Here is a 15970-nt window from a genome sequence, read left to right as displayed (position 1 = left end):
TTTGTTGTGTTTCCCCCCCAGAAAAAAAAAACAACAAAACAAAAGCAAAACACACACCAACTCATTTGCTGACATGTTGTCACATACTGTGAAATAGCTAACTGGTTGCGGAGTCTCCATAAAAAAGGAAAACATGGATTTTTCAGGTGGCAAGTGGCTTTTATTCAAAGAAAGAACAGAAAATGGATATGATAGACCTTTTATGAACAAAACAGGAGAGTTGCAAGGTTGAAAGTGGGTCAGATATCTTTTAGCGGCAGTAGTTTCCCAATGCTGAAACATATGTCTCTGTTAAACACAACAGCATAAAAATTTTATGCCAAAGAGAGGTGATTGGGGGTAGGCAGGGACCCTCAAAACAGCCAGTAGCTAATGCTGCCTTTGTGGTTTTATATATTTGCCTATTAAAATGACAATACAGACGTGGAACATTTAGATTTAAGAAGCCTTCTTTTCATTAAACAACATTAAACAAACTGACAAAGTAGGGGGTTATGACTCCAGTAATTGAAACATGCTGTTCTGTTCAAGACCAGAACTCTATAAAGACTCTTTTCACCCAGTAATGCCCTTTGTGTTTGCCTGCTACCCCTGCTAGAAATTACTGTAGGCCTGAAGTATGTCTTTCCAAGTGGAGTGGGAATGACAGAGTGCAACACCGCACTTGGCAGATGGGGTCACAGCCTTTTTAGGACGTTAACATTCATTGTGCATTGGAAATCAATTTGCAGCTCAGAATGCATGGAGACTTAGCTGGACTCCCCTCCCCACTGTTTTTTTTATGTTAAGTTTAAACCTAGGATGCAGGAAAAAGAATTAGATGGATTAATTTGGATTAACTCTGATGGGGTTCGGGTAGTTTTCATTAGCTGAATTTACAGTGTGCCTTTTCGTGGATTCCTTGCTCTTCTAGATGTGTATTCTGAATCTGTACATTATCTTGCATTTCTTTTTCCTTCTCTCTTCTAGATGTTGATGAGTGTCAGGATAACAATGGAGGGTGCCAGCAGATTTGTGTAAATACTATGGGCAGCTATGAATGTCAGTGCAAAGAGGGCTTTTTTCTGAGTGATAACCAGCATACCTGCATTCATCGCTCCGTTGGTAAGTTTTCAGTGTGTAAATTGTGCTCTTTGGAATAACTGTGTTCAATCAGAAACTCAGAAACTGTTTGGGCGGATTTTTTTTATCCCCAGAGCTCCCAAAGTCATCTCACTGGTTGGTTGGAATTGATTGATTCCTCTGCTACCCAAACTTGTAGCAGAGCCATAAATAAGATAGGGGAAAAGGCTTTAGTTTGACATAGAAATTATACTTGGTTCAAACAGCAGGCTCTTTGGGCAGGCAGAGGCAGATTTTCAAATGGCAACTTTTTGCTTCTGAGTTTCCAAGACTTAAAATTTTCTCATCTGTTTATTGTGTAATAGTTCACCTGTCTTCCACCTTAGAGAGCGTGGTATCTTAAATCAAAATGAACAGCTTGTTGCTTCTGGAAGTTACACAGGTTATGCTTTTTCGCCAGTCATGTAACTCATTGCTTCATAGCAGACTGATGATGGCTGATATTATATTGACATAGCATTTTTCTTTGGTTCAGTACCCTGTCTAAAGTGGATTAGAAAACTGCTTCTCTGTTGCCTATGCACTAGCAGTAGAAATAAGGAATCCCTGCAAAACTGTGATCCTTGTCTGCTGCCGATTTTGACTAGAATAAGCAGCTCTCCCTTTTCTATACATGTCAGACATGGGAGACAAGTTTGAGTGGAAAGGGAGAAAAGAAAACAGTATAGCTATAAATCTTTGCAATTAAGTGGACTCTTTATGTGTTCATTCAGACTTCTGGTGACCCTGGCAGCAATGGGAATATACGCTAGCAAACTCATTTACCAATAGGCAATACAGAATGACAAAGTAGCAAGATGAGTCTGGTGATCAACAGTGTAAGCATGCTGTAAATTTCAACAAGCCACACAAATGGTTCTGAACTATTTTAAGTCACTAAAATTAACCAGAAAATCCTACTTGAACATAGAGTATGAATTTAGTCACTCTGTTGACAAGAAAGCAAAATGTTGTAGTGTAGCGTCTCAGAAATGTAAATTTATTTCTGGCACTGTGTGTGTGCTTACATAGAATTGTACAGACAAGTAGTAATTTTGATTTTCAGAAATGTGAATCTCCAGAATATATTCACAGGTGCACTTTTTAGCATGATTGTTAAGTTTTAAGCAATTGAGGTATTTTGATTATGACAAGAACATGCAATTAAGCTCCATCAACCAGTGCATTTTAAAGGTTGTTATCTAATAGGTTTTTAGTCATTCTTTTCAACATAAATTGTTCAAATTTCTGTCCGGTATAAAGTAACCCTGACACAAAGATATCCAACAGAGCAAGGAATAGTAGCTAGAGGCTTAATGAAAACCACTTGCAGAGTACTGTGATACAATCATTATTTCAATTTGCACATTATAAAAATTCCCAGCTGTAATAAAAGAGAATTTAGTTATCTGAGATGGAAACTAATGAAATAAATGAAAAATGAGACTCTCAAGGCAAAGGTTCCTTCTAAGGAATAGATTTATTGAGAGAAAAGGGTACGTTTTTATGGCAAAGAGGATTCCTAGTTTGCTGGAAGGACTGGGGGAGAGGACTTGAAGGTTGACTGCTGTGTGCACATAATAAACATGCATGGGAATAATGTATTTGTGTTAACTTGTTTACCAAGAAAATGTAATATAATACATGGACATTTAATTTGAAGCAGCATCTTCAAATTATTTTAGATCTGAAAAAAAACAAGCAACCCACCAAATAGACTGATGGTGATTGCAAAGTGTTTTATGAACAATGGTTTGTAGCTTTTCAAAAATAAAGTGCCAATTTACAATAACAGCAAACTTTACACTGTAGTGCCATAATCCCCCACACAAATACATCAAGTGGGTATGCTGGACAAAGGAAATGAAATGAAATGATCTGTTTCAGTTGTCAGAGGTGACTGAACTGCAAATAGTAAACATGCACGGTGAGAAAGTACATGGCTTTTTTAATATCTGTGTTTACTCACTTTCATCTGTCTCACTTGTAAGCGCCGCTACAGAAGCTGTTGGAACGCAAAAATACGCATCAACATATTTAGCCAGAATTGTGCCTAGGGCTAGATTGTGTCTATACCTCTGTTGGTAAACAAGGCTGAAGTGGACAAAGGCACACCACACAGCTAGCATTGCAATCCAAACACAAAGGCGCTGACTTGCCAAAGCCCTTTAGCAAGCTTGTTGACTTTGAGCATAATAAGATCCATTAATTGCAGTGGGATTACTTTTCTGTCTCTGAAAAATGCATGTGCAGTCACACAATCTCAGTGTCCTTGACATTACCTAAAGTCTGTTCAAGGACTCAGCTAGTCTAAAACAATCAACCACAAAGTTCTTCATGCAGTTCGCTACCACCTTTTCCCTCCTGTTTTCAAATGCCTTGGGAAAAAGGGAGAAGCATTGCAAGGTGCTTAGGACGTACTTGGACTTGGGATGAGTTCAGAATGGAGGGAGCAGTGTCAAGCCTAAGCAATGCCCTGTCTGCAGGCCCAGCTCACCTGCCTCGGCCATTAGCGAGGCTGGTGCTGATCACATGCTTTGAGCTCATCAGCACATTCAAGTGATGTGGTAGTTTCAGAGTTGAAAAAGGGGCATTGAATAGTCTCCTGGGGGTTGAGCAGAGGAAGGAATATGTCCCTTTTTGCACTAACCAGCCAAGGGAAAGGTGTCTTCTGGTATGAGGCACCCTCCTTAAAATTGTCGGCTGCTGTGTGAATTTCCTCAGCTTCCAGAGATGCACTGTGCCTGTCCCAGTGTTTCGGGAGTGTATTGTACCACCGTGCTCCTACCCACAAGCTGTGGTTAAAAGCCACACTGGAGTTCATGGTAGGGGCTTTTAATGTCATCCTTGTGTCCCAAATGACATGTTTGCTTGCCGTCTAGAAGCGTTCTTATTATTTCCTGTGGACAAAAAGGATTAACGATCCACAGAGAAATATGAATTTTATACCAACGGGAGGCCAGGCTGACATTAAAGTCAGGGCAAACCCTGGTTTCCCAGTATTTGATTTATTTCACTGTCTTCATTATAGGCCTACTGATTTCTTCTGTTTAGTCTCAGTATCTTTTGGGAGGATACTATGCCCAGTACAACTTACCTCATTTATTTTTGCATAAAATTTAATTTCCCTTTGCTGAGTCAGATTTCAGTACTAGTTTACTCACAATAATGATGGCAACAATGGGGAGAGAGAATTGGAGAGAGAATGGATTGTAAAAGATACGGAGAACTTAACAGTTGTTTATCTTAGTACATCTTAATTGCAACAGTAGGTGTGAACACTGTGAATTATACCGGAGACACGTTTGTGTTTGTTTCCTCATGACTTAAAAAGAAACCAGAATAAAACAGCTGTTACTGTATCATCTCCAGCTCCAGAGGGAGCATGTGTTTAATAAATGTGGAGATTAGTATCATACACTACAGCTATGACAGGTGAGTGGTTACAGCATGTTTTCCCTTAATTTGATGATAAGCCAAAAGCCCCAATTCAGCAAAGCCTCTGGGCACATCCTTAAAGTCCTAGTGATACCAAAGTTGGTTGAAAATCTGAATTGGGCCCTAAAAGCATCAAAATAGACAGGGTTTAGCTATATGCCTGTGTCTCTGCTGAAGTTCAGAATGATCAGAATGAAGAGTACGGTACATCCCATTTGCATTACAACTATAAAAGGTATTGTGGTCAGGAGGCCTGGCTACAAACTGCCTCGCCAACTAAAATTCTCAGCTGAAGCAGTATAGAAAGCCATTGCTGTCCCACCTGCAGAGGGCAAGTCTCCTAAAGCACAAAGGGTGTTTGCTTACAAGGCAGATACTTCAGGAGTTCTGTGGCTAGGAGGACTTCTGTCGTTTTAGATTCCATCCTCTGAATGTCTACCTAAAGCATAGTTATATTAATGGTCTTATATCTAATGGCTAATCATTCACTGCCAATGTTTTTATAGAGCTAGTGCCAAGTAAACTGAAAAGGCAGGTGCAATTAGGAGTGGTAACTATATGTGGAGACAAGAAGAGGTGGAGGAGTACCAGGCTGTAGAAGGCTGGAAATTATGATGGTCTGGTCAAACAGTAGAAAAGCTTTTTACACGGTTGTCACCATCATTTTCAAGCCTGTTAAAAAACCATTTGGCAAGGAAATGCTTTTTCACTTCCCCTTATCCCATTAGCCTTATGTTCTTAGCAGAGTTAGGGAGTTTGACATAAAGTCAAGCCACCACAACTTAGCAAATTACTGTGCTACAAAGAGTCTCAAAACCAGCTTGTCTTTCTGCACTAAAAGTGTAACAGTTTAGTCCCAGAGGAAAGAGAAACATGCTAAGCCAAGTTGTCTTGCATTTGTCATGGGCTAAGTGGGCTTATGAAATGGTTTACCATGCTTGTGCTGATACATAGTAACTTGTTAAACTTGATTATATGTTTAAACCCTTGTTAATTTTGCAGTACTAGCATAGGAGTCCTTCGGTCAGCTGACATCAAACTAGCAAGTTTCTTCTTGTTCTGAGGATTATAAAACCACCTTTGTTCAATTTTTTTCATTCCTACTTTCCATGATTTATTTTTATTCCTTACCTGTTTTCTTAGTTCAGTGCAATTTTATAGCGGTAGAATAATGTGTTAGGACTCCCTAGGAGGAAGCATGATCCCCAGTCAGTGCAGGAAAGGTTACAGGTTGGGATTCTGGACTTTATTCCCATCTCTGGTGCTGATGCCTCGTGGGACTCCAGGCAAGAAGGTTATTGTGACTCAGAATTTCTGCAAAGCACTTTAGAGGACAGAGGTGCTTTTTCTACAGAAAGCACAAGAATCTATTCATATTTAGATTAATGTGGAAGGGTGACTTTAAATAATTAAGTGTTGCCAGCACCATTCCAGACTTTATGAAGTACAAGGTCTCTCATCTCAACTATGAAAGCTCTTTCATGATGATGTGGCCAGTTAAACTACTCCATTACTTGAATATACAAGTACAGGCATCCCATTCACTGGAGCAGAACAGTCCTATTTGTCTTTTTAAATTGGAATCCTAATATGATTGTAAAGTAGAGGAATATATGTAAAGTAAATTTTAAGGAAATCAATTCATGTGCTTTTAGATAACATAATAAGAAAACCTTTCAGGCAGCGTAAGTTTTATCTGGACAAACATACTTGCAATCTTGGAAGCTTTTTCCTAAAACTGCATGCAGTATGACCTAAGTGTAATAGAAACTTGTCTGTTTATACATTCCCATGATACATTTTGAATAAATAGTTCAATTGATTATCTTTCACAGACTATAGGATACAGAATGTATCCAGGCAAAAAGGCTTAATAAACCATTTTAAATCTCATTGTGACCTTTTAAAAGTGTGTAACCTTTTAAAACTGTGTATAACCCACAAAAATTGCTGTACTTCGGTTTCAGGGATTCTTGTTTGCTCCAGCAGCCTGTGTGAAGGGCACCTCACATTTGCTTTCTCCATTCCTCTGGAATGGAAGGAGTTTGTAATTTGTCTGGAGGGAAAATGCAACAGGTGAAAACACCTGGTATAAGTAAAAAATAATGTCTGTTAGGCCTGATCTCCCTCCTCTCATATATCAGTGATTTATCATGATTAGGACTAGTAAAGTTACACTGGTGTAAAACTAGTTTAAGTGAAATCTGACTTAAGTTCAGCTGTGAGGGGAAGCAGTAATTATATAATCATAAAAACAATATTAGGTGAAAGTTTAGGACTAGATGTGAGAGTAAGTAGTCCCATAGAATCACAGAACAGCCCAGGTTGGAAGGGACCTCAGCAGATCATCTCGTCAAACCTTTTGTGGGAAAGGGAGTCTAGATGAGATTATCTAGTACCCTGTCTAGTCGCATCTTGAAAACCACCAGTAATAGGGACTCTACCATGTCCCTGTGGAGGTTGTTCCAGTGAATGATTGCTCTCATTGTAAAAAATTTCTTTCTTATGTCAAGATAAAACCTCTCCTGGTGCAACTTGTACCCATTGCCCTTTGTCTTCTCCATGTGGCTCCCTGTGAAAAGAGAGACTCCATCCTCTTTGTAGCTGCCCTTTAAGTACTATCCAAATAAAACTAAGTCTATCCAAATAAAACTGCAAAAGCAGGGGTTTAAGTATCAAAATTGTCAGTAGTTTTTTGCTGGTTTTTTTTTCCCCTCAGCTTTTCACGTTAAGGCCTTCAATAAATGTCAGCTTAAATGGTGACTGCTTAGGATGTCATAGAATTGGAGGCAAAGGCATGTCACTTTTGGCTTACAAAAATTTTAAATGCATCTGAAACCTGAGGCTGCAATCTTCCTTTTATAGGTAAGAAAACTGAGGTGTAAATATTACAGTATTGTCTAAAGCTCTTGTGACTGTGTCTGAACTGCAGGATAGATTCACTCCTTTAGAGCAGCTGCAGTCCTGTTCCTCAGAGCAGTCCAGATAGAAACCAGGATGTGAGGAAATTACATAGGATATGAAATCAAGATAGAGTTTTCGGTATATCCCAAGTTGCAGAGTTAAATACAGCCAAGTAGAGTTGGTTGCAGGCCCTCATTGAGTTCCTAGGGACCAATTGAGACCTATATCATACTTGTACTCAACAAAATATGATGAAGTCTCTACATATTCTACCTTAGTTTCATAGCTCACTTGCCTTCCGAAGGAAAAATACCGTGCTTCAAAATTTTCTGGGACTTTGAATTAGGTTTAATTCAGAAAGAAAACCAAATTTTGTGGGGTAATCAATACCCTCTGCTGCTTTGTTTCTGCTGAGATTGAATGCAGTAGTAAACCAATCAGTTAGCAGGATGCAGTGGTGGTGAGTTCATTGAAACTGAAAGGAGAAATCTCCCAATGCTCAGGAACAATAGCAGATTGTCAGATTTTGCCAAAATCTGGGATTGAATTCTAAGAGTGTTGTGCAGAAGCTGTCCTGTAACAGGTCCCAGATTTAAGTGTACTGATCAGAACAGACATAAATATTTTAAAAATAAAAAAGAAAGAAAATAATACTAAAAAAATTAAAGCCTAGATGTACTAGAAAAACATCAACTGGTAAGTAATCTAGAAGTTGCATGTATAATCATAGAATCATTAAGGTTGGAAAAGACCTCTAAGATCATCGAGTCCAACCGTCAACCCAACACCACCATGTCCACTAAACCATGTCCCTAAGTGCCTCATCTACTCGTCTTTTAAATACCTCCAGGGATGGGGACTCCACCACTTCCCTGGGCAGCCTGTTCCAATGTTTAACCACTCTTTCAGTAAAGAAATTTTTCCTCGCGTCCAATCTAAACCTCCCCTGGCGCAACTTGAGGCCATTTCCTCTCGTCCTATCGCTTGTTACTTGGGAGAAGAGACCGACACCCACCTCGCTACAACCTCCTTTCGGGTAGTTGTAGAGAGCGATGAGGTCTCCCCTCAGCCTCCTTTTCTCCAGGCTAAACAACCCCAGTTCCCTCAGCTGCTCCTCATAAGACTTGTTCTCCAGACCCTTCACCAGCTTCGTTGCCCTTCTCCGGACACACTCTAATACCTCAACGTCCTTCTTGTAGTGAGGGGCCCAAAACTGAACACAGTACTCGAGGTGCGGCCTCACCAGTGCCGAGTACAGGGGCACGATCACTTCCCTACTCCTGCTGGCCACACGATTTCTGATACAGGCCAGGATGCCATTGGCCTTCTTGGCCGCCTGGGCACACTGCCGGCTCATGTTCAGCCGGCTGTCAACCAGCACCCCCAGGTCCTTTTCCGACAGGCAGCTTTCCAGCCACTCTTCCCCAAGCCTGTAGTGTTGCATGGGGTTGTTGTGGCCGAAGTGCAGGACCCGGCACTTGGCCTTGTTGAACCTCATACAGTTGGCCTTGGCCCATCGATCCAGCCTGTCCAGGTCCCTCTGCAGAGCCTTCCTATCCTCAAGCAGATCAACACTCCCGCCCAACTTGGTGTCGTCTGCAAACTTACTGAGGGTGCAACTATAACTTGCATATAGTGCTTGAACAGTAGTAAAAGTAGATGCACAGTTGAACATGACTGACTAAGTGATAAACTAGAACGTGCAGATAATTTCTCAATGAGCCAGAGTCTGAAATAGTTTAATGGTACAGTAGTTGTTTCTGCATGGCTCCATTGCCAATGCATTTTGGTATGGAAAGGATGAAACTAAAGGGGGAAAAGAAGTGTGTAGGAAATAATCAAACTGGAGATGCAAAGAAGTGTGTCTTGAAAAGAGCAGCTGTTTGAAACACCCTGCAGCAGCATGACAGCAAGCCAGCTTGCCAGGGGGAGCAGGGAATTTGTAAGTCAGATCAAAAATCTCTCCACACCTGTGTGACAGAAAGTGAAGTGAACAGTCTGTAGCTCAGCAACTGACTGACTGGCAGTGCTGACAAGATGGGAAAGCTATACGCACGAATGGGAAAACACACTGGAAAGTAGTACATTAAAAAAAAAATTAAAGAGAGAAAATATGCAAAGGGGGCTTTCACACTCAATCATTCAATAGCATTGGAAGCGAACCAATGTTCTGTTCATACTGTCTGCTCTGGATATAGCAGGATTATACTAAATAAAAGAACTGACATGTTTTTTAAAGGCCTCTAGCATCCAGTTGACTGAAACATCAGGTGAGAAAGATCTGGGAAGAATATTAAGCCAGAGCGTACTGGAAAAAACTTGCATTCACACATGCACACAACAAATGGACTCTGTTTTAAGTATACCATATGTTGTATTTGTCATGATGTGTCTCTCTCATGCCATCAGGGATACAATGATGAATTCAGGGCCTGCTCTGAATACTGTATAAAGATGCTCAGCATCTTTCATACCTACTGTAGTCACTATGGGTCTCTCCGTGTATGTCTCCTGTTTTTCACTATGCAGAGAAATCAGCCACAGACCGTGTTGCAGGCACTGTTCCTCTTTTCCGTTATTCGTGACAAATCTCAGAGATGCGATCCAACAGGAACTCTCTAGAGGCTGATACCGCAATGTGTTTTTGGCTATAAACCAGTAGGAATTCAAGATATGAATGCCAAATACCTGTTCATATATACTGTTACCCTCCTGTATATGGTATGCATACTATGCATTTAATGACTTCTATTAATTATTCAATTCCATGTAATTATGTTTGAGGTTGCTCTGAGCTATTCTGAAATAGTTTAGGAGTTAATGGAAATCAGAAGAAAGATGCTTGTATTTAATAGCTGTGAATATTTTCAAGCCTAAGAATACTTGCATGCTCTGTTAAGCTGTATATCTTAGAAGTATCTGGGTCGTAAAATTGTTGGCTTTGTTACTGTTCTTGATGGTATTTTGATTATTTTGTACTTGAGCACCAGTCAAGAATGGAGCCAGATTGTGCGAGACCTCGTACAAACTGGGAAAATTTACAGCCCAAGTAAACAAGGCAAACATAGGGCAGAGGACAGCACAAAAGACATAGTCACTGTGAATGCTTTCACGGCAGAAACATTGTAGTAGCACCATGAGATATTTTTAAGAGGGGGCACAATGGAAGAAGGGAGTGAGACAAGGGTATGTCAGGTAAACAGAAGGTAAGAGAAGGAGGGAGAGAGACAGACAGCCAAGTGGGAATGAGGTGAAGTGGAGGAGAATAGATTGAAGAAGAAAAGAAGGGTGTGAAACAGTTAACACAAGGCAAAACCTATACTTCTTCTCTGTCTCCTTGATTCCCTGGCTCACTAATGCAATTTCTTTTCAGTATCCTCTCCCTCATAGTTTTCTTTCCATTTAGCTAACTAACTCCTCTCCTGTATAAACCACAGTACAGTCATAGTATAGTCCATCTGCAGCAACGTCTTTGAAAACGAATGTTTTTCTCAGTGGAATGGGTCATGTGCTGAGGTTGCAAAGCCAACCTGCAATCATGTGCAAGTGATCAGGATGATACCCTTGCAAGGGTTCGACTCCTTTGCTTCTCCCAGGAGTCAAGAAATGCAGAAACAGAGGCATTAAGTGTAACAGGGAGATGAGCATCATGTGCTGTTGGAGTTACTCTCTGAACTATGTTCACCATTGATAAAAGCATTGAGCTTGTGCGGTGAATCAGTTTACCTGCTTTTTGTGCATGATGCATAGTATGATTGAGCACTTTCAAAAGGTTCTGCCTGACATACCAGTGCTGAGAAGCTGCAGATAATCTTTCTTCTCTTGTTCCAACATAAAGCATTCACCTTTGAGTAAAAGCAACAGCACTTTTGTCCCTCTTTGCTATGGAGCACCTCCTTTAAAAGTTCGTCTCTGTGTTTGTAGATGACTAAATCACTGCACACGCAATGTAAGCCAATAGTATCCAGTATGGTGTGCTGCAAACATTGTGTTACATCGGTGATTTACCAGAGTTGGCAGGTTTTCTCCCCACAGTTAACATGGGCTGAGGATAGTATAATAGCTGCTATCTTCAATCCATATCAAACTGCAAAGTACTAGACAGGCCAAAACTAAGACCCTCCTTATTCAAACATTAATTTTTGACAGAAATTCACATGATCGGTGTTGGCATTTCAGTATTTAGTGTAATGAGAATTGGTTATTTAAACTGACATTTGTTTGGAATGCTACAAATGCCAAGATGGGGAAGCAGCGATGTGAATTGTTCTTATGCTGTGCATTTCTCGTTCTGCCTGCTTCAGAAGTGAAGTCGTAGTTATTTGCTTTTCTAATCACTAATTCACTAGAGGATGTCGCAGGAGTCTACAAAAACTACCTCAGGACTCTAAACCCCCTCTGAAATAGGAGCTATTATGCCATGTGCTGTAAGTTATAGATATGGGAGGCAGAAAAGTTAAATAATTGGCCTAGAGTTACACAGGAAGGCTGTAGAAATCCCAAGAGCTTTCCAGAAAAGCTGTGAAGGAATCATTTGACAGAGCATGCGGTTTAATTGATACTGTGTTGATTTCACCAAATCTGTTTTGTAAAACTGAGTATGTTTTTATGTATGCTCCTACTAGGAACAGAATGCAGATACCCTGAGCCCCATTCTTTTGGCCTGTTATTTAATTCCCTTCTTTCATCCCTGGTGCACTTTAACATCAGTGATTGATGAATTACATGTACATGTTTAGAGATCAAAGTGTAGCACAGGGAGCAGGGTGGATAACAGAGCATTTTGCAAATCCTGTCCTCTCCCGCCTTTCCTCCCTACACTTTTTGTTCTGTTTGTTCTCTGTTGGCTCACTGTTGTAAATTGAACAATTTCTGATCGTGCCAGGCAGCTTGACTTCTTCCTGAAATTCAGGATGCTTGATGACTCTCTGCACTGTGCCCTTGTACTGGGAAGGCAGCCAAATTGACACTGGGAACGTGTAGGTTCTGAAAAGTGAGGCGGAATACAACTACCTGAACAGGTCAACCAAATGTTGTCAATATTATTTTTGAAAGAAGTGTATTTTTCCACTAAACCAAATTTTGGTAGCTGCTTTTCCTGGAATAATAATAATAATTATATATAAAAAAAATTCATAGAAAAAAACAAACATCAGAACTCTGAGACATTTAGGCCTGGAGGTACTGTCCTTGGCACTATATGGAAGTGGTTGTTAGGCAGCCTTGTCGGCCTCCGTAGGCGGCTGTTATATTGCACCGTAGCATGAATGCCCATGAAGCCCCCTTACGAGAGGAGAGACTGGGCACTTTAGTACGAGACAGCTCAAACATGAAACCTGATTTGCCAGGTCAAGGAGCGTATTCCAGGTGGCGTTTCTGAATCGCCTGTTTCCTTTCACAGGTGAAATATTTCAGTGTTGGGGGAGTTTTCCAGGAAAAGGCCAAACAAAACAAAAAAAGGGTCCTGCCGGCTTTGCTGAAGGGCAGCACTCAAGCTGTGCTTCAGGTGAGACTGGCCTACCCTGCCCTTACGGACAGCTGCATGTCTGCATGCTCTTCTCTGGTACTGTGTTTCTGCTCCTTGCCTCTCCAGACAAAATGCTTTCAGAACACCCTCCAAGCTTCCCAGGAAAAGCTATCATTTGGCCTAAGTGCTTCCTTAATGGCCATTTAATTACTCCGCTCTAATTAGAGTCTGAAAAACATATCATTAAAAAAAAAGCTTGTAATAAGCTGTTTTAAACCAGGATTTGGTGAGCAATACTTTCCTAGCCTAATCTGTCTCTCTCTCTCGAATCCTGAATAGTATGTTTACCTGGAGATTTATTTTGAAAAGGCTTTCTATGTAGATCTCAACATGACTTTTTAGCAGTTGGCTAAGTTACCATTTGTCTTCAGCTGGCATTAGTTGAAAATACCTTGTGCTGTTCAATCTTCCAAGAATTCACAGAAAGAGAGAGTGAGCTGTTATTCCTGTGCTATCTCTCAGAGAAGCTGACCACTTATCGGCCAAATGAACTCTGAATTAATCTGTAGGATTACCTGTCAGGAGCTCACTGAAATGCTCCATGAAACAGCCCCATGGTAGAGTAAAATGCCACAAAACCAATAAAATCAAAGAACGCTGGTGGTAATTCTCAGTAGTTAGATCCTTTAAAAGTAGAGCTTGGTGGGAGCAGGAAAGCCCCTTTGTGTTTTTTATGTTGTTCTCATTAGTTTCATGCAAGAGGGACATTAGGTGGCTAAAGATATTTTCCTGTTGTCCAGACTGTGGATATGTTTTTTAACCCCACTCTGAGGCTTTCTAGACCTAGTGTAAATGGTGCCACTTCTGAGTGTCCATCAAATTAACTTCTTGCTATTAGCTATCAAGTGCCCAAACCCAGAATGTAAACCTATCTCCAAGCACTCAAAGTTTATTTATGTGTCATTTGGTTAAATATTTCATGGGGTTGTTTTGTTTCTTCGTTTCCTCTAAAAACACCTGTGAAAGCCTCATTTTCTCTTAGTGTTTATTGTGACTCACTTCATGGTGATACTTCTGTGCTGAGCTATACTAAGTGGAGCTATCTCAAAAGCAACATTGTGGTCAGAAGTGTGGCTGTGTTGAACGACATCCAATTTTTTCTGTTCCATATTTATTCTCTCCTTGGACTTCCACAGTCTATTTACAGGCAGAAACAGAATTTCCTTGCTTTCTAGTATGACCTGATAGCAGGAAAAACACTGCCATTTTTTTCTGCTTACCTTGACCACCAACAAATACTGCCTAAATTAAAATCCATATTCAGTGTTTCGCTGATGCTTTTCATCAAAGTATAGAAATCAAATATAGCTGCTTATCAGGAAGAATTCTCTTTTTCCATGTTCACCCTTGCACAGCAATATTGACTGCACTCTCTTTACTGCCTCAAAGTCTTGTTGACCTCTTGCAAACAGCTCATAGCTTCCAGAGGATTTTCTTCACCTTTCTTTTCTTAGATCGTTAAAGCCAGGGATGGCTACAAACCAGATATGCTGCTAGCGGATGTCATGCTTATTTCCATGTGCAGCTCTGCCAATGTATCTTCATATTCATTCATCCTATCCTCTCACCTCCTTGCTCTTTTTAAAAAATGGAATACCAGTTAGGTATATACATGGAGACTAGGATGAAATAATATAGCTTTGTTAGACCATGAAGTCTGTAGAGGCTAAAGACTGCTCCAGTCACAGCTGCAGTGTTCTCTCTGAAGTGGAGATGAGATGCCAGTCTGATCAAACTGGTTCAGAAGTGCACAAACTCCCAGCAGTTTCAGTAGGATTTGAGACAGCATCACAAGACGGTGAGCATCTGCCAACAACAGAGATTGAATCAGAAGGTGATGCAAATTATCATTATTTCTTTGGGTTACACCATTGCACAGGTAAAGAAAGTTGTGAGTAACTGTACTACCATCATAAACTTTTCACTTTCTGTGGAAGACCTTAGCAAACCGTTTCACTAACCTATAGGACAGAAGTGTCTCTAGGACCTACGCAGAACTTTGAGAAAGAGGGTAAAAAGTGCCAGAAAGAAACCAATAGGTGATAAGTAGATTAAAGGCAGTTCAGTACTGAAGAATATGCTTGCAGGGCAATTACATAGTCTACTAATCCCAAACGCTACTAATGATTGCTATTGTAGTAAGAAGTCTGTACACACTGTAGTGGAGCAATAAAGATGTGCTGAGATAGTCACTTTGGCACAGAAGAGAGCCTGCTAGTTTTAAGATGAAGAAACTCTTCTGCAATGACAAATGAGCCTCAATGCACAGAAAAAGAGAAATGATAGGAGAGCAACAGAGTGGTTTGTGTACACACTGGATGTTTCTCACCCTGAATGTGCCAGCAGAGCATATAGACTTCTGAGAAGCAGGTTCTTCCACTTTCACACCACTACTGCCCTATAAACGTTTCATTCATTTCTGAAGTACAACTTGCAGATTAGGCTTCCACTCACTGTGTTGGTGATAGTATTTGGTCTTAAATGGCTAATAACATAGGACTGCTGTTTCAGGTGCCTCCACATGAAATCTGATGCTGAGTGCCCCAGAAAAAAATTAACCGTTTGTGACAGGAATGGGATCACATTTGCTGCTGTGTGGAAAATGTGGTTGCCTACATGGCCACTGTGTGTCTGTGTTTGGTGCTGGTTGTAGCATTTGAATAGAGAAGCAAGAGGATTATTTTGGTGAATGTAAATACTAACGACAGTAAAAGGAGAAATTATAACTGTGCTTTAAAATAGTCCTCTTGGCAATATTCTTGTTCAGATAATAAAGGATTTTGTTGCCTGAGGTTACTGGAAAATGTTTTTTGAATGCCTTAATGGCGCTGTCTGAGCAAATCTTGATAGCAGGTAACTTTTATCAAATGGCAATACATTCATCATCTCCATTCCACACCCATCTTTCCCCAGCACCTCTCACTCTTCCCCTGACCTAGACCCTGCAGTGTCGCCTTCCAGACTGTGAATCACTCATCTCTCTCCCTCGTGCCCCCACCA

General features: G+C 40.6%; 1 protein-coding gene across 5 annotated transcripts in view; it reads left to right on the top strand.

Moving 5' to 3' along the window:
• The window catches only part of SCUBE1 (signal peptide, CUB domain and EGF like domain containing 1), a 223332-nt gene that overhangs the window by 57596 nt on the left and 149766 nt on the right, over positions 1–15970 (top strand). For all 5 annotated transcript variants that reach the window (XM_076343880.1, XM_076343872.1, XM_076343862.1 and 2 more), the window contains exon 4: positions 970–1104. In XM_076343880.1, the coding sequence (XP_076199995.1) occupies positions 970–1104 (135 nt within the window). The remainder of the gene's footprint in view (positions 1–969; positions 1105–15970) is intronic.

This window comes from Aptenodytes patagonicus, chromosome 1, assembly GCF_965638725.1.
Source record: "Aptenodytes patagonicus chromosome 1, bAptPat1.pri.cur, whole genome shotgun sequence".
Taxonomy (NCBI): domain Eukaryota; kingdom Metazoa; phylum Chordata; class Aves; order Sphenisciformes; family Spheniscidae; genus Aptenodytes; species Aptenodytes patagonicus.
This window is presented reverse-complemented; position numbering and strand designations above follow the sequence as displayed.